Below are 22,060 nucleotides of genomic sequence, written 5' to 3' on the forward strand. Positions count from 1 at the left end.
ATGAAGAGTGGTCCCCACTTGCCGCAACTAGAGAAAGCCCTTGCACAGAAACGAAGACCCAACACAGTCATAAATAAATAAATAAATAAATAAATAAATAAATAAATAAATAAAAGAACGTGAATTTCTTTAAAAAAAAAAAGGAACTGGTTTTGCCTTTCTCTTCTCTTTAACACATTTGAAAATATTATTATAATCTTGTGATTGTGACTCAAAGTGATTGTGATTGGCAAAATCAGAATTGATTTTGACCCAGCTCTTCCAAAAAATCGTGTGTTTGTGTGTGTGTATTTGAATATTAACCATGCTTTCAGGCAACATATATATCGTATCGTGACTCTGCCTGTATGTGTATAGCTCCATAATACCTTAGCATCTTCAGAGAAGTAAAGCAAGTTGCTGGCCAATGAGAGCACCGATAAATCAGTAGGGATGGAACAATGCAGGAAAGCTTTCCATTAGCCATTCCAATGAAAACATATCAAACTTCTCTACACTTGATCATGGGCAATGTGAACTTTGAAAAACCATGCCCTTTATTGAAAGAAAGAAAATGAGACAGTGAGCAGACCATATCAAAACCACATGTGGGATTTTTCAGATTTCAATCTTCATACCCTTGACAATATCTGTTCAGACTGAGCCACAGTTACTCACAGAAGTGAGTCACAGAAGTGGATCGGGGTGGAGAAACAGTTGAAAGCCTCTGATCTAGATCAAAATGTTAATAGTGGTCATCTTCAGGAACTAGAATTATGGGTGACTTTATTTTTCTCCTTCATGTGTTTGAGTTTTTCAAATAATAATGTAATGGGCTTCCAGCAAGATGTTTAAGTGAGTGGGCATTGGAGCCAAGCCACCAGATTTGGAGTCTGGCTCTGCTGCTTATTGGCTTGTGCAAATCATTTTCCACCTTTGGACTCTCAATTTTCTCTCTGTAGAATGGCAACCATCACAGTGCCTACCTCAAAAAGTTGTTATGATGATTAGCAAGATAATGCTTGCAAAGCACATAGTGCCTTGCACATGTACTGTGCAATAAATGTTAACTATTTAAAAAAAAAATTCTTATACAACCCATGTCTGTATGGTTTCTTACAAAAATAGAAAAAGGGTGGAAATCCTGTCTCACTGATGACATCTATTATTATTTTCATGTGCCACATTGCTTGATGGCCTGGTATAAGTGAGTACTCTCTCCAGTTCCTTCTGTGCCGCACTTCCCTGTGTTTTTCATTCGTAACACTCATTGCAACCTGAAATTGATTTGTTTATATACTGGAATCAGCCGTCCTGTTGATTTTAAGCTACCAATAGTTTAACAAATGGCTTGCAAAACTCCTGCATATTTAACAATTGGCTTTCATGAACCAGCACACCCCTGGCTATATTCGACTTGGACAATTTCAACATTTTAAATTGCATTTTAAATGGTAGTTTGGGTTTGACAATGAAGGACAATAAACCCCCTGTCCATACCCTCAGGCCAGCACAAATATGACAATTTGTAGGCAATATTACCAGCTGTAACTCACCATATAACTGATGGACCATTTTTCTGGGTTGATTTTAACTATTGTGGAGGTAAAACAGAAGATTCCTTGGAAGCCTATAGGATTGTAAAAATAGGACCCCTTATTCCTTCCCCAAGTAGCTCCAACGCTCTGAGGAAAGGAGCAAAGTTGAGCACCTTTGGATTTTTTTTTAAGATCCAAGTATTTTCTTTGTCAATTTACTTCAAAAGTCAAAATAATATAGAAAGGCATACGTTAAGATATCTTTCTCCTATCTCTACACCTGTGCACCCGTTGTTCTCATTGACAAAATCGTATTTTGTTTTGTTTATATTTTCTTTATTGAAATAGAAGTAAACACACATGAGTGTTTGTATTCCCCACTCCTTCCTGTGTTACTCAAAAGAAACTTTTTACAGTGTTCTCCACCTAGCTTTTTTCACTCAACAAAACCGGGAGTTTTTCTGTGTCAGTGTAGAGACCATCCTCATTCTTTTTTATAACTGCATATGCTTTCATTATGTGGCAAGTCAAAGATGGCCCCAATTTCTTTGCTTCTCTTCTCATTGAGAGATGGATTCTTGAATATGTGGTGGCCTTAGTGATTTGTTTGGCCAACAGAATATAGTGCAAGTGAGGCTGTGTTGGTAGGTCAGGCATGAAGCTGTCTGTTCCCACCTCCTGCCACTGGGAACACTCCCCCCTGGGGGGCCAGGTGCTTGGGGAGAAGTCTGACGCCCCTCAGACCTCCATGCTGTGAGGTAGCCCAAGCTAGCCACATGGAGAGACCTTGCATAGAGAGATGCTCGGCTGGTCCCCAGCTATTTCTGCCATGCTGGCCCACACCCCAGACAGGGCAAGGAAAACAGTGGAGACCTCAGGTGATTCCAGTCCAACTACGATCTGACTGCAACTCCACGAGAATTCCTAAGTGAGAAGCACCCAGCTGAGCCCCATCAACCCACGGAGCAGTGAGAGATAATAATACATTGTTGTTCTGACTTCTGTTATTTTGAGGTCCTATAGCAACTGATAACCTGAACACATTATGCAGGTACACATGATTTATTTAATTAGCCCCTCATAGATGAGCATTCAGGTTGTTACCAATCTTGTGTTATTTCAACCAAAGATGTAATGAATAATTTTGCCTGTATATCTTTTTTATACTGTTTCAAGTTCCCAGAACTAAAATTACTGAGTCAAAGGAAAAATGCATTTGCAATCTGGTTTATTTCCATTCATTTAAAGTGTCCATTTTCTCACCCACTTTTCTATTGGCTTGTCCTTTTACTTATCAGTTTCTAGAAAATTAGTTCTTTGTGATGAGGTACAAATATTTTTTTCCCCACTTGTCTTTGAACTTTGCTTATGTTGATTTTTGCTATAAAGAATTTTAAGTCTTCCAAATTTCTTCTATTACTTTTAGCATTTAATTTTTGATCCACTTGGAATTTGTTCTGATGCATACATATAGTTGCTACTTACAAAATTATCTTGGTAGTATTTAAACACAGGGATATTTAATTCAGGGAGATTTGACATCTTTTTAAAATTCACTCCTTTTATTCAAGAATATTTGCATTTGTTTAAGACTGCTCTTGTGTCTTTTAGGATCAATTTAAAGTTTATTTTCATATAGATCTGGAACATTTCTTAGGTTTATTCTTGGTTACCTTGGCTTTTTTTTGTTGTTACTGTAAGCGTAAAAAGGTCTTTTTTTTGCATTGCATCTTCTAACAAGTTGTTTAAATGCATGAAAGCTTTTGAAAATGTTGATTTTATATTAAGCCACCTTACTGAAATATTTTCATAATCTTCAGATGATCCTTTTGGATTATCCAAGTATACAAATTATGATAACTTTACTCTTCAATTTTTGTATATCTAATTTCTCTTTTCTAACTGTTTATAACATTTAAATCTTATTCCTGCCTTTAATAGGAATGCTATTGGTATTTCTCCTTTAAACATAATGTTGACTTTCAGTTTGGTTAGGGAAGTACACATCTGTTCCTAATTCACTGAATTTCTTACATCAGTAATGGACATTGAATTTTACTTTTAAGCATCTAAAGAGATACATATTTTTCTTTGATCATTAATGTGGTGAATTCACATAACTAGACTTCCTAATATTGAACTGAAATGGAGCAGTACCCTATGGTCCTTCCCTGTGTCCTCAGCCTGCCTTTTGTCTGTAGAAAAACTTTAGCCAAAGATTAAGTTTCATCAGAGAAGTGAGAAAACGCAGAAACAAAGAAAATGGGTCAAACAGGACAAAACAATAATAGTTTAGTCATGGAGCAAAGTCAAGGACCTTTAGTTCCTTCTCAAGGGCTCTAGATCATATTCTGAGCCACATCCTGTGAGCTGGCTTGTAGATACTGTAACCCCACCAGGTGGAAGAAGTTAACTACACGATGACCAGACTGTAGCCATGACATAGGCTGCCGCGATTCCGAGAACTGGCCTCAAGGAAATGGGAACAAACTGACCCTGGAACTGAAGCCTAATTGTACTTGAAACAATCAAGATGACGCTGATCAGATCACTGCAGGACCAATTTCAAGATGATGGTCAGAGCTGACCGTGCTGTTTCTATCACTATAGGTAGCCCCCTCCCTCCGTTCCGTCTATAAAAGCTCTTGCCCACTGGTTGTCAGTGGAGGTGGGGGGAGTCGGCCTTTGGCCCGGAATTCCCCCCCACCAGCCGCTGGCCTCTGAAATAAAGCAAACTTTCCTTTCCACAAACGTTGCCTCTTTATTGGCTTCTGAGCAGCGAGCAGCCGGACGCCCACTTTCGGTAACAGAACCACTTTGCATTGAGTAAACCCTGCTTTGTCACATTGTATTATTCTTTTGAGTTTCTTGAGTCTATTTGGTAAGATTTTGGTTTCCATTTTTTGCATCAGTAAAGTTTTTTCAGTTGTACAATTATTACCAGGTTTTTGCATCAATATTATGCTCACTTTGTGTCCTGTTTAATAAATCTTTTTTATACCCATATCCATTTAATTTTGCTTGGTTTTTCTCATTTTGATCCTCTAAGCTCCTTAAGCTTTTATTGTTGTCTCTTTTTCCTTCCAATTCATCCCTGTTTCTTTGGTTTCTTTCTTTTCCTTCTATTTGTACCCTGGACCCTGTCAGCTCACATGTTGTCTCTTGTTGTCCTGTTATCACTGCCAAATAGATTCCTGCGTCTCTGCTTTGTGCCCAGGCTTTGTAGAGGTAACTGCTTCATTAAATATTTTACGTTGGTAGTAAAAATACTTTTTTTTTCTTACTGTTTTTGTCTGCTCTCTGGCAGCATTTTATCTGCTGTTTATTTTTCCTGATCTTTTTTGGTTTTGTATCTTTGAAATAACTTGGGTTTGTTCTTTTTGATGCCTCACCTTTGAGGCAGGTGAGTTTTTCTTGGACCAGATACTTGCAAGGCCACATCCCAGCCTAGCAGGAATTTTCATTATGAACCAGGGTCTTGTGCTGGTTATAGATATATTCCCCCCAACCAATAATGACAAGCAGCTGTGGGGTTTTTCAAAAAGCATCTCTTTTTCCCTGCTGCTTGTAGGTAGGGCGTTCCCTGCAAGTGTGTGATTTTTTTAAAACCCCATCACCTCTACTTTCCACAACCAAACTGGGTCCAGGAGAGTTTCTGCTGCCCTGTTTGCACATCGACTCTCTGTTGTAAACATGAGGCTTAGATTCTGTTCCTCACCTAATCTCTTTTACGAATACATTTTGCTGACTCATCCTGATTTCTGCAGTCAAGTACTGGCCTCTCCTCTCCCTCCTATATGCTCCCCTGCTTTTTCCAGCCCATCCACCTGTTTTGTAATTTTCAGCTTTAACTCCCGCTTTTTGCTGAAAATGGAAATTAAGTCTTCATTTCTTATTTCCCTTTTGCTTTCTACAACTTCAAAGAAGAAAAGACAGACCTCCCACCTTCACCTTAAACCAGAAAGCTACGCAGACGTTAGTATTTCAAATTTCGACATGAAAAGCCTAAATGATTGAAGCAGCTAATTTTGAAAATCCTTTAAAGAAAAATAATAGGATAGGGGATTTCACTTTCCAGAGCATATAGATATCTTGAACACTCAGGTAGAGTTGTTGCCAAATCAGACTCATTTCCCTGATGCTCAGCTAAGCCAAAATGCTGACAGAGGCTTGCAGCAAAGAGAGGCATCCGATCAAAGACGTCGCAGATTCACCTCCCCGAAGGCAAGGGGCGCAGGTATTTATAGGATAAAGCATAAAGCAGCAGGGCGGTCTGGGGCGTGGGGAGCTCACAGAAAGGTTACTGGGAAAAGGTGGGTAATTGTCATTCTGTGCAGGTGTAACTAAGCTACAGGCCTCTGCACGTTCAAAAACGGAGGCACCTGGCCTGATCTGAGGGTGGAGTTCTCGGCCCTCTGACATCAAAAGGTCACCTAGAGGACACTCGCGCATGCTCAGTTGGAGGGTCAGTGGTCCTTTCCAGCCTTAACTCGCTCAGCTCCAAATAGACACAGGTGATGCCAAGTTTCTGGAAAACACCTCGGGCAAACATCTTGTTTAGGCTCCCTGCTTCTTGGATGAGGTGCAGGTCTTTTGCAGCAACAATTAAAACAACCTTGATGTGTAAAGACAGGTTACAGGTGGAATGGATTTAACTGGTGATTACCCCCGGTTATAGATTTAAAGTATTCAGGGTATTTTCTTAGTTTATCATTTGGGCAAGACGTCTTATCTTTCTGGACCTCATTTCTCCAATGAGGGGTAAAGGCTCTCTAAAGCCTTAAGACAGCGTGGACAACCCAAGGTTTAAGTCCAAGAAACGAATCACGGGTAGTGGAATCTAGGCTCAAGGCTGCTTGGATGGGGGAGCAGCTTGGGCCTCTGAAGTGTCTAGTGAAGAACTAACTTGTAGAGAAAAATTACTAGGGCCTGGCTCTGGGCTAGGAACTTTACATATGTTAATACTCCTGGGAGCATGTATTATTAACTGCTCCATTTTAGAGGCATGGTAATAGGGGGTTCAAGGGGTTAGATAACTTATTCAGGATTGCAGAGCCAGGACTGAAATCCTGGCCTTCCTGGTTTTGGGGCCAAATGTTCTTCCCGGAGCAACTCTCGCAGGTGTGAAGGCCTGTCCTGCCTGACATGCATGGGCTGCGGTAACATCTCCAGTCTCCAGGGCCCTTGCCTCCTGCCTTCCTTCCCATCTCCATGGCAATTTTTTAAAACCCAGGCCTTTTAATACTTTTAATATGTACTGATTTAGTCTCTAATCCTGAATGCAACCGAAATAACTGGATCCCCCTCTGCTCTCAGTTCCCTGATGACCGAATTCAGGCTGTTACGTGTTACGGTAACCACGTTCCGCCTGGCCAGGCCAGTGCTCCGGAAACTACACTGTAAACGACAGGATATTTACTAACTTTAACAAAATTATTTAGACAAATCATCCATTTAAAAAATAGACCAAATAAATATCTTTGAAGACCCAAGGAATCTTTTACCCAGATCGTTTCTTAAAAACAAGACAAACAAAAAGCCATTGGTGCTTTTGTTCACATTTAAAAAAATAAGATATACTGCATTTTGACCACTTTTCATTGTTCACTAATGAAATCAATGCAAATAACCTTGGTATATGTTTTTTTTAAAAAAAAGGTCAAAAATTCATTTCCGAAAAATTCATTTGCTTGGAAATTCATTTTACCTTATGAACTTCCTTGGCCTTATAAACCTGTCAGCAGAGCAAACTGGGAGCCAGTTTCCTGCAGCCATAAATTCCACCAGCCTTTTTACAAGTCTTTATTCTTTGGAAATGTAAATGCTTGTGTTGAAAAGTATTCACTGGGAAGATAAATGAGCCACAAAATGATTAGTGCCCATTAACTGATTTGTCACCTCTGCCCAGCATAAAACCGACTTGAGGGCTTTGAAAGTTGACGCCATTCTTAGCACCTGAGTAAATGAGGTCTCCTGACTTCACTCCTGCCTGGGCCTGCCCAACCGCAGGGCCCCTGGACAGGCCACGTCCACCCAGGCCTGTTAGCCAGCCTTTGTGGACTCTCCCAGGGGCAGAGGTTCTAACCACAACCTGTCTTGGCATTTCCACTGCCACCTTTAGGCCACAGCACCAAGCAGAGGAAGAGTGTAATTATACCCTAAAGGGATTCTCCAGAGCAGAGACTGCCTCAGGAATTCTCCACTTTTCCTTCTGAGCAAAGGGCAGGTGGGTGCACAGTAGGTGCATGCGCTCCCAAAGGAGCTCTTTGCTCCTTTGGGCCTGGCTTGGGGCCACACCTGCCTAAATCCAATCATTCCGGCCCAGGCCCACCTTCTCCACAGAGCCCCCCCTCTTTTCACGGCTCCTCTCTTCTGTTTGAGAACCTACACTTCCATCCACTTCAAAGTCAAACTCCTCTGCTGACTTTCAAGACCTAGATAACCCTCCTCACCCAGTTTATCACCCACTGGATTCCCTGAGCAGCCCTGCTGGGTGCTACAAAGAAGAGAGAAATCACAGCTCTGCCAGTTAACACTGATGCATCTCAGAGTCGGCTGTCTTCCCCAGAGAAGAGTGGAAAACTGGCAACGGATGAGTTTACGTTTCCTGGAGTAGAGTGCTTCCCAAAGGCAGTAAATGACATGCGCACCCTCATCAAGGATAATGAGCTCTTACCAAATATTCAAAATAAAATTAATTAACTTCATTTTATAGGTCAGTGAAGCATGCATGGGGGAGGGGGCAGCCGAGTGGTGGTGTAGATGGCTGATCATTGTTAAAAACAACATTCTCAGGAATGACTTTGCACCATCGGGATGTTCTTAGTCGTGACCCGCTCTGAAATGGCTCTGATTTTTACGGTTTTGAGTTCTGCCTGCTTGTCCTAGCGGCTCCCCTCCAGTACTGTTGAGATAAAAGGTGTTATTTCTTCCTCTGATCAGTGTGCCTGCCTGTTGGCAGAAAACAGAAATTTTAAGAAGTCTTCCAAAAAATAAGAAGAGATTGGCCTTGAGTGGGAGCCTGGATCTTGGGAAATACAATTGTCAAGGTGGAGATGGGGCGAGGGAGGAAAAGAAGGGGAGTGAGGGTATCAGGAGGGGCGGCACATGGAAGTCCTGGTGCCCAGACCACACAGCACACCAATTATATCAGAATCTCTAGGGGTGGGGTCCCAGCATGTCTTTTTTAAGGCTTCCAGACGATTCCAAAGTTGCGCTGCTCCCAATACTGAGTGTCACTCTGCTTGATCCAATTGGCTGACAGTGTACAGACGTGGTGAAGGAGGGAGGGGACAGGAAAGCTGGAAACCGCCTTGGGGGGCCCGTGTGCAGGTCCTGGTCCGTGGCTCCCCAGCCCTGTCACAGATCCAGAACATTCGTCTTTGTGAGAAAGAAATTCTGACAGGCTCTGACATTGCTAACTTTCCTGAATCAATTTCATTCTGCCTTTTTTAGAAGTATGTACATTCTTCGGGTTATTAGAATGTAGTTGATAAGTTCTATTTCTTAGTTCTTTTGAGAATTTCCACAGGATAGCCTTAGCCCTAGTCCTCTGAGGTCATTTTCATTTTCCTTTCAAAAAATAGGTAGTAAATCATTTACGAAATGTCAAATACTGTGCAGGGTTCTGGGGATACAATGGTGTGTTGACCATACCGCTCTCCCATTCAAATATTCGCTGTGAGGACTCACAGGAGTTGTATGCAGTTGTATTCACGGCCAAGATTTATTACAGCTGTGTGATAGGGACGCAGGCGAATCGCAAGGGAAGAGAAGCAGGCAGAGTGGGAGGAATCAGGTGCAGGCTTCCTCAGGCTTGTTCCCACCACCCCCGGCGAGAGGGGTCACACAGAGTGCACCCCCCAGCCAAGTGCGGCCGCAGGCAGGCAATGACTGCCTGGGAGACCACTGGAGACTTCGGCCTGAGGTCTTTACTGGGGGCTGGTCACGTGAGCACCCCCTGGCCAGCACGTCCCCAAATTCCAGAGCCCCAGTAGAAAAGCAGGTGTTCAGCATACACCACATTGTTTGTGCCATCTGGGGGCACAGTGGGCCGCTCGGAGGATCTCAGTGTGAGAAGCCAAGGTTCTAGACATCAACCAAGGGCCAACCTTGCAACCAGGCAAGGATGGTGGTCTCAGCCCTGCTATGTGACCTCTTTTCTGCAGAAATGCTAAGCTGAAAGGGTCTCTGCCTTCCTGAAGTTCTGTGTAGTTGGAGAGAGAAACATTTGTCTAATCATCATGTGTACAGATATCACCACGTCTCTGTGAAAGCTGCAGGAAGGAGATGTACCGCCTGCCAGGAGAGCTGCTGCAGGGAGTCTGACCTGGCCTGGAAGGTCAGCCGAGCCTCCCTAAGGCTTCCCATGGCCAACTCAGGAAGATCAGAACTTAGTTAATTCGCAAGGGCTTGCAGAACCTTCTAGGTGAGAAACAGCCGGTCTAACAGCCGTGGAGCCAGAGTAAGCATCTAAAAAGTAGTGTGTCTGTAACCGAGATGGAAGGGTTGGAGCTCTGGCAGGCAAGGCCTTGCAGGCCACGGGGAGGATGGGGGGCTTCACCCTAAGAGCAGTGAGAAAGCACCGAGAAGTCAGAAGTGAAGCAGTGGGTATGTGTATGGGGTGGTGGGATAGGGACTTCAGTTCTTACTTCGAAGTTGAGTAATTTGGTTACTATGTGCTAGGGAAGAAAACCAGAAAAGGGCGAGTAGCAACAAATGTCAGGTTATTTTCTGTGTTTTCTTTAATCAGTCATGTTTTTTTGCTTCACCTCAGTTTTGTAGACAGATACAGTAATTCTCAGTCTGGTTGTGAAATACCCCAGTGTATCTGCAATGATTTCTGGGGCTCTTAGTAAATCTTCAAAGCAAAATTAATTAATTTCACTGTCTGTGTACATGTCAAATGCATACAATTTAAAGCAAAACATAGTTTTGACTGGGTAAGTGAAGCCAAGGAAGCAATGGCAGGGATCTGAAACTGTCAAAGGTTTGAGGAAAGAAGAGCAATTATGTGATTACTTATAGATTTGCTAAGAATACACTTGAATACTAAACACACAATAGTGAAACCTCAGTTCTTTCTGCAAGAAACTTAATTTTAAAAACTAAAAATAATAATCTTGAAAGAAAAACTTTAAGGAACTCATGGTATAAATAAACCAAGTATTTTTAAGGTTATTATTTTTGTATTAATGTAATAATAATACATGTTTGTCATAAAAATTTCTAACATAAGGAGACAAACAAGAAGAAAGAAAAAAAGACAAAAGAGAGAGAAATTACTTATACTTTGAACACCAATTTTAAAAGCTAATTTCCCTCAGCTGTCCAATTTAGTTTTTTTCCCAATTATTCACTATTTATACAGTCTCACAACGAATACTCTTATAGCTAATGCTTTGCACACATTCATGATTATTTCCCAAGCCTGTATTTCTAACAGTGGATGTTGCTGAAGCAAAGGCAGTGCAAACATTTAAAGCTTCTGACGTTTGTTTCCAACCCGGCCTCCCCAGAAGTTGCACCTTTTTATATTCCCCTTAGCAGTGCCCGTTTCCCACAACTGCTCCAGCTCTGAGCGCTCCTGACAATTTGACAGACAAGGAGCGTCTCGTTTTATTTGTGCATCAATGACTCACGTGCTTTCGTGGAACACACGAAACACACTCAGCTCTGCGACGAGACCTGGGCCACGTGGTCTCTGCCCTCAAGACAGCTGACACTCGGGTGGGAAACCTGACGCTTGGTGGCAGCCGGCTGCAGGGGGGAGGGGGCTTATGTGAGAGCGCCGGGAAGCATTTCTGTCCTGGGGGGTATTTCTGAAGGAGGAATCAATAGGATTTGATTCTTAGATAAAACAATGAAGTTGGTTGCATGAAAAGGGACTATAGGGCTGCCAGCTAGAAGAAGGATAGAGGAAACTGGATATTGGAAATCGGGTAACTAAAAGGACCTTATTCGGGGCCAAGGAGACATTTCCTAGAGGAGCCTGGGTGGGGGTGAGGCTGGTAACAGCTCTTGCTTTCTCTTTTTAACTTTTGGAGGAAGCATCTTTACTTGTGTAAAGAAAAAACAATAATGAATTTTCGTAACGTTAGGTGTGCTGCATTTGAAATGTTAGTAGTTCTTCAAAGTTCAGAGGCCAGTGGAATATGAGGTTGGGGCACAGGTAAGAGAGTAGGGCTTCCAGTGACGACCTGGGTGTCCTCAGTATCCAGTGGCTTTGGCCACCAAGGGCTGGACGAAATCGGAGGCAGTGAGTACGCGTGTGCGTGTGAGCGCGTGTGTGCCGAGAGGGTGGCGGAGGGGAGGCAGAGGGCCGAGACACAGCCGAGAAGTGGAGCCAGGAGAAGACACAGAACTGTCCCACCAAGTCTTTCTCAAATCGGGGGAGCCTCACACAAGTGGGAGCACAGTGCCCACACAGGTTTCCCAGGGGTGAGTCTTCCAGGAGGAGGGGAGATAAGGGCCAGCATCAAGCCAGTTGTCTCTCCCACCCTGAGATGTGGTCCTGAAAGGAGAACCGATTTGCTCAAAGACACACAACACACCCCGAAGTTGCTCTGGGCCAAAATATATGTCCACTGACCTCCAAGGACAGTATTTGGGATCGTGCAAGGAGAAGGCAGAAAAAGCCCGATTTTCACACCACGGTGTTATGCCCACCTATGTGTCAGGCTCTCGATTCCTACCCACATGGCCTGGCGATCAAACAGGTAATTTCTCTGGAGCGCTCACTCTTGGAAGCCTGTGCTACATCCCGAATTCCACAACTGACTCCTAGAACTGAGTGTTTGGAGACAAGAATTCACTGCAACTACACCACACGGTCAGCTACAGAAGCGCAGGAGTGTTAAAGGTCCTACAGATTAACGAAACTTTCCCTGTGTGAGAGGAGGTGTGTAAAAAATTACAGAGTACTTTCCAGAACCTACTTACCTGATGGAGTTAGAGACTCAGAAACAAAATTATTTCCCAAAGAGAAGGTTTGGGGTCCTGTTGGAGGCACGAAGATCACCCGAGCGGCTTCCACCCGAATCCTCTTGCGGGTCAAGCTGGTGAGTCAGCACAAACTCCTGGCCATGTCTGCACAGAACCTCCCACCGCCCCCTACACGTCTTCACTACGCATCAGAATTCCCCGCTAAATTACTTTTTGGCATCTACTTCTAACTTTCCCCCATATCTTATGCCCTCACTCTAAATAATTATAATAATGCACACATTGGACAAATCTTTTAAAAATGAAGCAATGTTTACAACTCCGGCAGACCATAAAATGCACATGTTCAGGTATTGTTATGAAGTAGAAGCTGCCAAAGTGATAAGGAGTAAAGAAAGGTCAGGCTTTCTTTTTTCTTTTTTTGGGGGGGTTGCAGCACGCAGCTTTCGGATCCTGTTTCCCTGACCAGGGATTGAACCCCTGCCATGGCAGTGAACGTGCTGAGTCCTCCTCCTGGACCTCCAGGGAATTCCCCGTTTTTCTTTTTTTTAATAAGGGTAGAAACTTGGTCTGTCAAAGCTTCTGGTGTGGAATCTAGTACTTATAGTCACCACGTGCAAACCTAAAAGTGCTGTCCTAACCCCAGTAAAACAGCAGGCCAACAGGGTCCAGCTTAAGAAATGAGCCGGTTTTCACAATGAGCCTTCTCCTCCCAGTGTTTTGAAATCCGAAGCACTAGACTGTTAAAAACCCATACCTTTATGGTGGGTAGGCTGGGGCAGAGGGGTGACATGGCTTGAATTCCTCAGGGCAGAGTCACACGAGGGGTGCTTTCTAGTTCCATGCCAGTCGCCTCCAGGGGGAGTTGCTGCTGCCTGAAGGGACTAGCGGTATTGATCACAGAAATAAAACAGTCCTGCTTAGTCCTTTAAAATACATCTTTTGGCATTCGGTGATTTTCTAGGAAGTGCAGAAGAAAAAGTTTTAGCCCTCTGGGAGTGTCTTAAATCACATGAGAAGCAGCCAAGCCTTGCGTGGATCTGTTGTCACTTGTCCCTTTTCTGTCTTTGTGCTGCCACCTAGGGAGAGAAGGAGAATACATGTTGTATCCTGGTGAGGAGAAGCAGTCACCTGCAATCCCGAGGACCATCTGCACCTTCTAGAACAGAAAAGCAAGGCTGGTTGGGTTAGTCCTGAGATCAGCAGCTGTGCATTTGTGCTTCAGAGAGAAGCCTTTGGGACTTCCCCTGGTGGCACAGTGGTTAAGAATCCACCTGCCAATGCAGGGGACAAGGGTTCGAGCGCTGGTCCGGGAAGATCCCACATGCTGTTGAGCAACTAACACGCCACAACTACTGAGCCTGTGCTCTAGAGCCCGCAAGCCACAACTACTGAGCCCACATGCCACAACTACTGAAGCCTGTCCACAACAAGAGAAGCCACTGCAGTGAGAAGCTCGCACACCACATCGAAGAGTGGCCCCCGCTCGCTGCAACTACAGGAAGCCCGTGCGCAGCAACGAAGACCCAACCCAGCCAAAAATAAATAAATAAAATAAATAAAAAAGAGAAGCCCTCAGGCAAAGGAAGCGGTTTCCGTTGGGGCGACCTCATTCTAGGGCTAATGTTAGGCTCCTGGAGGTGGGTGATATGCACATTTTCCTTCCAGTGTTCAAAGGGAGTGAAATACAAAATAACGTTAAGGTTGCCCAAACTCAGGGAATAGATACCCTCATTTTAGAAAAGAAATGATAATACAAGAAACAGATGAAAAAAAAGTTCTAAGGTGAATAATTCTTAAACCATGTTTTCCTCTCTTTTCCTATGCAGATCCAATGTATAAAAAATAAGTATAGACTTGCTGGTGGAAGTAGTAGTCCTTAATATCCTCCTGAAAAATGCCACGGAACAAGTGTAATTATTGAAAGCTGGTTTCTTACTGAGCACAAAGTCAAACAATTTACTCTGGAGCTATAAGTTATCAAAAAAAAAAGTTGATGGATCTCAGATTTCTATGCCATAAGTGGATAAGATGTGACAGAGGTTAGACCTTCCCTGACCACCCGCCTCACCAGAACTCTGTCCACTTCCCTGCTCAGCTTCTTCCACAGCCCCCGGCAATATCTCACACCCCATCTAGCCGCCCCGCTAGAGCAGAAACTTCTCGAAGGCAGGTATTTTTGTTTGCCATGTGGACAGCTGCATTCCTAGTGCCTAGAAAAAATTTGGCACAAAGCGGGTGCTCAGTATCTGCTCGTAAAAGAATAAATGAATCTAAGCTTCTTCCTTGGCTTCTTTTTTCTTTTGAAAGAACTTATAACTTGACTAACTTTAATTTTACACATTCTGATTAAAGCACATGTGTAAGGTAACAATTCTCTTAACATCCATGAAGAAGCTCTGATTCTTCTGTAAATCACATTCGGTGCTTCCCTCCGCCCCTCCCTGTCTCAAATAGGCTTGATTAGCGTGAGACCATCAAAATAACATTTATTAACAAAAGTACAGTAAATGCTAAAAAGCTGACAGCTGAATTAAAGACTTGGCATGCAAATGCAATAGCTAAGTAGAAGCTTTGCTTTAATTCTGGCTCAGCACTGCTGAGGATAAATTGACCTGCAGAATTCATTATGAATAGAGCAAGAAGATGAAACAGAATAAATCTGATTTTTCCTTTCTTAGGATAAAATTCACAATTAAAACAGACTACTGGAGGATAAATGGCCATAAAGCTACATACACAATGATAAGAACCTTGGGGAGGCAAAAAAGAGAGAGGGCTGGGCTTGAGGGTGGAAGGGCAGCCTCGGGCTTGGCCACTCACATTCTGGGTGACCTCACTTGGACCATCTATGAAACAGGGATACGGCCCCCTTCCAGTCTACCTTAGAAGGTTGTTGTAAAGATTAATTTAACTACTGATACAGGATTGCTGTAAAAACTGTAAAGTACTATTAAACATAAGGTACTTTTCATCAGTCTAATGACCCTGAGGAGTATATAAACTGGAGGAGTGTATAAATCTGTGTATCACAAGGTATACGAATCTAATCATTTCTTCCTTATTCAGATGAGGTCAAAGCCTGTGGACATCTTCCAAGGACACTAACAAATAGCCTTTCACTTGCCTTCCTAGACTCAGAGCTCCTTGCCTTCCACCAAGAGGTTCAACTGTATGATGCAGCGAACTCTGGAGATCTCCAAAATTTGGATTAGTCCTGGAGAAAGGGCTGTTTGGGGAAAAAATACGTGATACAAGGCAGCTAGTTAAGTTAGATCAAATTGAAGAACAGAGAAAGTCAATCTTAACCTATGTGAAGAGGCTGTCTTTCAAATCTGGGGAAGGGGTGACTTCCCAGGATGCAAAGTAAGTCGAAGTTAGGGCCTCTGGGGAAGGGAGTTAATTTGGTGCGGAGAACCTGGCACTCGGAAGTCCTGAGTTTAGGTTCTGGCTCAGTTATTTACTAGCTGTGTGATGTTGGGCAAATGAAATGACCTTACCCTTCTCAACTGTAAAATGGAGGAAATAATACCAGTTGTGCCACATAGTTTCTGGAAGGATTTTAAACACATAAATTCATGGGAAAAGTGCTTAAAACTTGCAAGGCACTTTGCCAGTCTTTGTTATTACTTTCTAAGAATTATGCTCTTTGCAGTTCTTTCCACTGCAAAGTAATGTAATCTATGGAAAATGAAGAAAAGAGGCAAATATATAACATGAACACAATAGCCAGAGTGAACATGTTGGTGTATTTGCTCCCAGTGAAACAGATGAGATAATCCACCCAACGAGCTCAGACGAGGGCCTGATGCGGGGTGAGCACAGGACAGATGCTAATCAAGGGCATAGCCTCACAGGGGTGGAGGAGATGAGGCTCCCCAAGCAGCAGTGACCACAGGGCAGGACATCAAACAACCCAATGATCTAGTCTCATCTCATCACACGGAAGACACCACTGTGGGTCAGCCATGCTGGTGGTTTGTCCATGGGTCAGAGTTCAGGCAGGATTAGGACTCCAACCAAGTATAAATCCAGCTCCTTTAAATCAATTGGCCTTTTTAGACCAATTATTTTACTTTTTAAAAGTAAACTTTTTAGTTTAGTTTGAAACATGGTTGGTCACTTTCACTTCATTTTCATCTGTTTACTGTTATTGTCATAAGTTTGCATGCAGTATAAACACTGTACATTCAGTAAATGTAAATGGGTACATTTCAGCTTCTCACTTCCAAAGCCCCGAGTAAGAGAAATGGGAGCGTGGGAATGGACGGCGGCACACTAAAAATAGACCTGAGCGGATGAAACACAGTCCCACTTGACATCCACATTAAACCTGACGGAGGGGAATCTCTTTGGGAGTCGGAACCCGAGAAGCACAAACCTGGAAGATGAAAGAGCCTGAGAGCCAGAGTACAAGGAAAATTTAAATCGAAGATAAACCAGGCACAAAAAAGGAAAGAATGTTGGTAATCTGAGATCAGGTTCAGAAATACGAATGGTTTGATGAAAATGATGGAGGCTCTTGTGTGTGTACACAAGTGGTTTTAGAGTTTGCAGAAATCTTTTGAAGCTTTCCCCAAACTCAGCACATTAATCAAAAAGATAAATGATGTAAGTAAGAGAAGCAAAGTGCCAAAGGATTTGAGTTAAGGTACAGTACCCCAATGTTTGGTGTAATAAAGTCTAAAAAGTCTCTAGTTTGAAATTCTTTAAATTTGAAGGAAGGATAGGATATATACGTGTATGTGTGTATATACGTATATATGTTTGTGGGTGCGTATGTGTATATGTTCATCTATTTGTATATAAGTGTGTGTGTATATACATGTGTGTCTATTTGTGTATATTGTGCATGTATATATATAAAGCCCACATTGATTTGTTCCTAATATTATTCCCCAAAATAGCACTTGGCATGTGTAACACCTTTAGTTTTTCATTCTTCAATTACTATTCAACTCCTAGTTAACACTGCACATTGCAAGTAGGATTAGTATCTTCATCTTGACATCAAAGGTAAACTCAAATATGGAAGAAAACAAAATTGATGATTTCACAAATTCCCATTTAATCTATAGCTAAGTCATGATGTGAGCTCTATTTAAAGCTCCTGAAATCTAATGTACAGTATAGTGACTATAGTTAATAATACTATATTGTATACTTGAAATTTGCTGAGAGAATAGATCTTCAGTGTTCTCATCACACATACACACACACACACACACACACACATACACACATGGTAAACATGTGAGGTGACAAATATGTTAATGAGCTTGGTTATGGTAATCATTTCACAATCTTTGTGTATCAAAACACCACACTGTACACTTTAAATATATACAATTTAATTTGTCAATTATACCTCTATAAAGCTGGAAAAAAATAAAAGCTTCTGTGAAGACAAGGAGTATATAGACCACATATACTCTCAAACTTCAATAATTTAGGTTATGGGCTTTATATGAATAATCTTTAAATGCCATATAAAAGCAAATTTATTAACAGCACAGATGTAAACAATGTATTCTAACTTGAGACGTTCTGACACAGATAAAATGACTACAGTAAGTGAAGTTTAATCAACTGATAGAAGAAAATTCACAGCCCTTTATCTAGAGATTAAAGATTATATCTATTTATTTCTATTAAGCCTATACAAGGAGTTTATGAGTGAGTTTATGAATATGTTCTTAAACTTCAAATCTAAGCACCACAGAAAACCACTCAGAATGAAACCTGAATTCCAAAGTTCAGCCATAAAATGTCAAGGAACCCTATTTTGTACTGCAGAACACTTTTCTGAGCTGTCCGGTACAGACTAACTGATTGATCGATTGATTACCTCATACCTTTATAGAAGGCCTACTCTGTGCTGCCCCATGTTAGGTGCTGTGGACATAACTGTGACCTAGTCAGGCAAGGTTCTGTGAAGAGGGTGAGGCAGGAAGATGGAGGAGGATTGGAGGCAAGTGAGGAATGAGGAATTGCATCTCTGAAAAAATGACGCTTGAGATGTCTGAAATGACATGATGGAACAAATCATGTGAAGATCCGGAGGAAGGATATAAAAGATAAACAAGTCACGCAAAGGCACTGATATGGGAACAGCGTGGCATATTCAAGGACCAACAAGAAGGTCATGTAATAGCTTAGACAATTTGAAAGACCACGATAGATCAAGATCATGACTTTGACCCTTGGGGAAAAAAAGTCAAGTCTCAATTAGTGAGGACACTGGTTAGAATACTCAACCTATCCAGTGTGTACCAACATCTACCAACTGCACACTCTGTGCAAGACACAAAGGTGAATAGTACAGAGTTCCTACTGTTAAGTAGCTTACCTTCAACAGGGGTGATAATTCAAGAGTTTAAGTAGCCTTTCTCTCATCCTTTTGCCCTTTGGGTTGGGTGTCACTCTCCTGGCTCCTATGGCACCCTGCCTTACAACTACAGCTGCTGTGGGGATTAAATGAATTATTATATGTAAAGTGCTCAGAACAGTGCCAAGCACATAAATGCTAGACAGTATTTGTTGTTATTAGTATCGTTAGTTATTAGTATTATGAAATGATCACATGAGAAACCGGATATTAGCACAATTTCAAGGTATCTCAAAAATGGAGGGGCATTTCACAAAACAACTGACCAGTACTCTCAAAGTGTCAAGGTCACTGAAAGATAAAGAAAGACTGAGAGACACATTACAAAAAAGAGGAGATATGCTTAACTAAATGCAATGTGGAAGGATGGACTAGACCCTGGAATAGAAAAACAATATTAGTGTAAAAATAGGTGAAACTCAAACAAGGGGGTAGATTAGTTAATAATATTGTATTATTGTAAAGTCCCTGGCTTTGATAATTGTACTGGTTATATAAGGTGTTAAGGTTAGAGGAAGCTGAGTGAAGGGTATATGTATACTCTCTACTGTTTTTGCAACTTTTCTATAAGTCTAAAGTTATTTCAAAATAAAAAAGTAAAGACAAAAGAAAAGAAAGAAATTGGCACAGAAATGTCAGAGATGTTGGAACTAGCAGACAAGAACATTTAAGCAGCTGTTGTTAACTATAACAAACTATTTGAAGGAAAACACAATGAGGAGAGAAATGCAAAGATATAAAAAAGAGCCAAATGGAACATCTAGAGCTGAAAATTCCAATATATGAATAAAAATTCACTAACTGAGGTTATAGAAAAATGAAACACTACAAGACAAAGTAAAATTGAAAATAAAGAAGAAGAACAGAAATTAAAGGACCTGTGGGACATCAAGTACTCTAGCATACATGTAACTGGAGTCCCAGAAGCCAAGAAGGTGAAGAGAAAAGGGGGTGGGTGGGTGAAGAACAGAAAATTTATAGAAATACTGGCCAGAAATTTTCCAACTTCGATGAAAATAATCAAGAAAGCAAAGAGACACAAATAACCAAATCAGGTATGAAAGAAGGAATATCACTACAGATTCACAGACATAAAAAGGATAATAAAAATATAAGAAACAGGGCTTCCCTGGTGGCGCAGTGGTTGAGAATCTGCCTGCCAATGCAGGGGACACGGGTTCGAGCCCTGGTCTGGGAAGATACCACATGCCGCGGAGCAAACTGGGCCCGTGAGCCACAACTACTGAGCCTGCGCATCTGGAGCTTGTGCCCCGCAACAAAAGAGGCTGCGACAGTGAGAGGCCCGTGCACCATGATGAAGAGTGGCCCCCACTCGCCCCAACTGGAGAAAGCCCTCGCACAGAAACGAAGACCCAACCCAGCCAAAAATAAATAAATAAATAAATAAATTAATTAATTAAAAATATATATATATAAGAAACAAGTTATACCAATAAATTTGACAACTAGATGAAATAGATACATTTCTTGAAAGACATAAATTACTAAAACTGGCACAAGAAAAAGAAGAAAATTAGAATAGCTCTACATCTATTATAGAAATTGAACTAGTAACTAAAAAATTTCCCAGAAAAAAAAAAATTCCAGGCCCAAATGGCTTCACTAGTGAATTCTGTCCAACATAAAAAGAAAAAACAATACTAATCTCACAAAAACGCTTTCAGAAAATGGGTGATGAGAGACTATTTCCCAACTCATTTAATAAAGCCAGCTTTACTCTGATACCAAAACTAGACAAAATCATTACAAATAAGGAAAACTACAAACCAATATCCTTCATGAACAGAGATTAAAAAAATCGTTAATAAAATATTAGGAAATAAAACACAATACTATATATGAAAAGACCAAGTGAGTTTATCCCAGGAATGTGAAGTTCAACATTCAAAAATCGATCATTATACTTCACATATTAAAATATATTCCTTTACTAAAGGAAAACTGCATGATCATCTCAATAGATGAAGAAAAATTATTTGACAAAATTCAATATCCATTCATGATTAAAACTCTCACTGAAGAGAAGAGAACTTCCTCAGTTCGATAAAGGAAATCTACAAAAACCACACACATAGATCGGTAGTAGCAGCAAGCACACCTCTTGCCTGGATCTTGGTTTCTAAATACCATTCTCCTCTAAAAGGAACCCTGGCTCCTTGGGAAAAAGGCTGATTCCAGGGCTTGGACAGGGAAAATACATGAAGAGCCTGGAATACCCTCTTGCAGAAGAAGTAATGAAGTATTTAAAAATGAATGAAACATAACAAAAGGATACAGTAGCCAGCTTGAAGGGACTCCTACTGGCCCTTCTGGGACAATATGAGGAACAGGATAATGTAACTTAACTCACTGGATAAAATAACCTTCAAGTGCATGATGATATAAGCTCATAAATGAATAAATAAGTAGAGAAGGGAAAGCCCTTCCTTCTAGAAAAATGCCAAAATAAATAAATATAAATGTAAAATAAATAAATATAAAAGAAATGATGGAGTTGGAAAAAACGTCAGTTTTATTTTAAAACTTGTGAGTGAATGTTGAATGAGGAATAGGATACTTAAAAGTGCCAGAGTATTTGCCCACAAATCACTTATTAATTACAAAGAGAAAAATAATAACTCTACAGTGGATAAACCTGGTGGACACCACCTTAATCAAGCAATCAAAGTTAACATCCCTAGTATTGGGTCATGTGACTCTTGACATGGTGCACTAAGAAAGACACAGCATTACTTCTGTGGGTGCCCAAAAGGTAAAACTTGGATCTAATCAAGAGGATACATTAGGCAAACTCAAAGTGAGGAACATTCGACTAAATAACCAGCCTATGCTCTTCCAAAATGTCAAGGTCAAATAAGACAAGGAATAGGTGAGAAATTTTTCCAGATTAAAGAAGACAACAAAAGAAGGCTCAGTGCTAGACAGTTTTACCATGGACGTTCTTTAAAATTTTCCAGAAATAGAATGTTCTTATGCAAAATTATTCCTTCCAGAATATTGGAAAAGATTGAAAGCCAGCTGAATTCTAACACTAAGACCTAACAGCAATATTGCTTTCGAATATAGATGCAAACATTCTAAATAAAAGCCTAGAAAACCTAATTGAGAACTAGATTTGACAATGGTTAAACCAGATAGGGAGCACCCACGATGCTATCCTTTATCTACTGCCAGGTAGTTTAGTGTAGGA

At 41.4% G+C, this 22,060-nt stretch overlaps 1 protein-coding gene across 1 annotated transcript in view; it reads right to left on the bottom strand.

Annotated features, from left to right (window-relative positions):
- Positions 1-13,202: 13,202 nt before the first annotated feature.
- RNASEH2B (ribonuclease H2 subunit B) overlaps positions 13,203-22,060 on the bottom strand; it is an 82,072-nt gene continuing 73,214 nt past the window's right edge. The window contains exon 11 of the mRNA XM_059903064.1: positions 13,203-13,540. Within this exon, the coding sequence (XP_059759047.1) occupies positions 13,508-13,540 (33 nt within the window). The 3' untranslated portion in view covers positions 13,203-13,507. The remainder of the gene's footprint in view (positions 13,541-22,060) is intronic.

This window comes from Balaenoptera ricei, chromosome 18, assembly GCF_028023285.1.
Source record: "Balaenoptera ricei isolate mBalRic1 chromosome 18, mBalRic1.hap2, whole genome shotgun sequence".
NCBI lineage: Eukaryota > Metazoa > Chordata > Mammalia > Artiodactyla > Balaenopteridae > Balaenoptera > Balaenoptera ricei.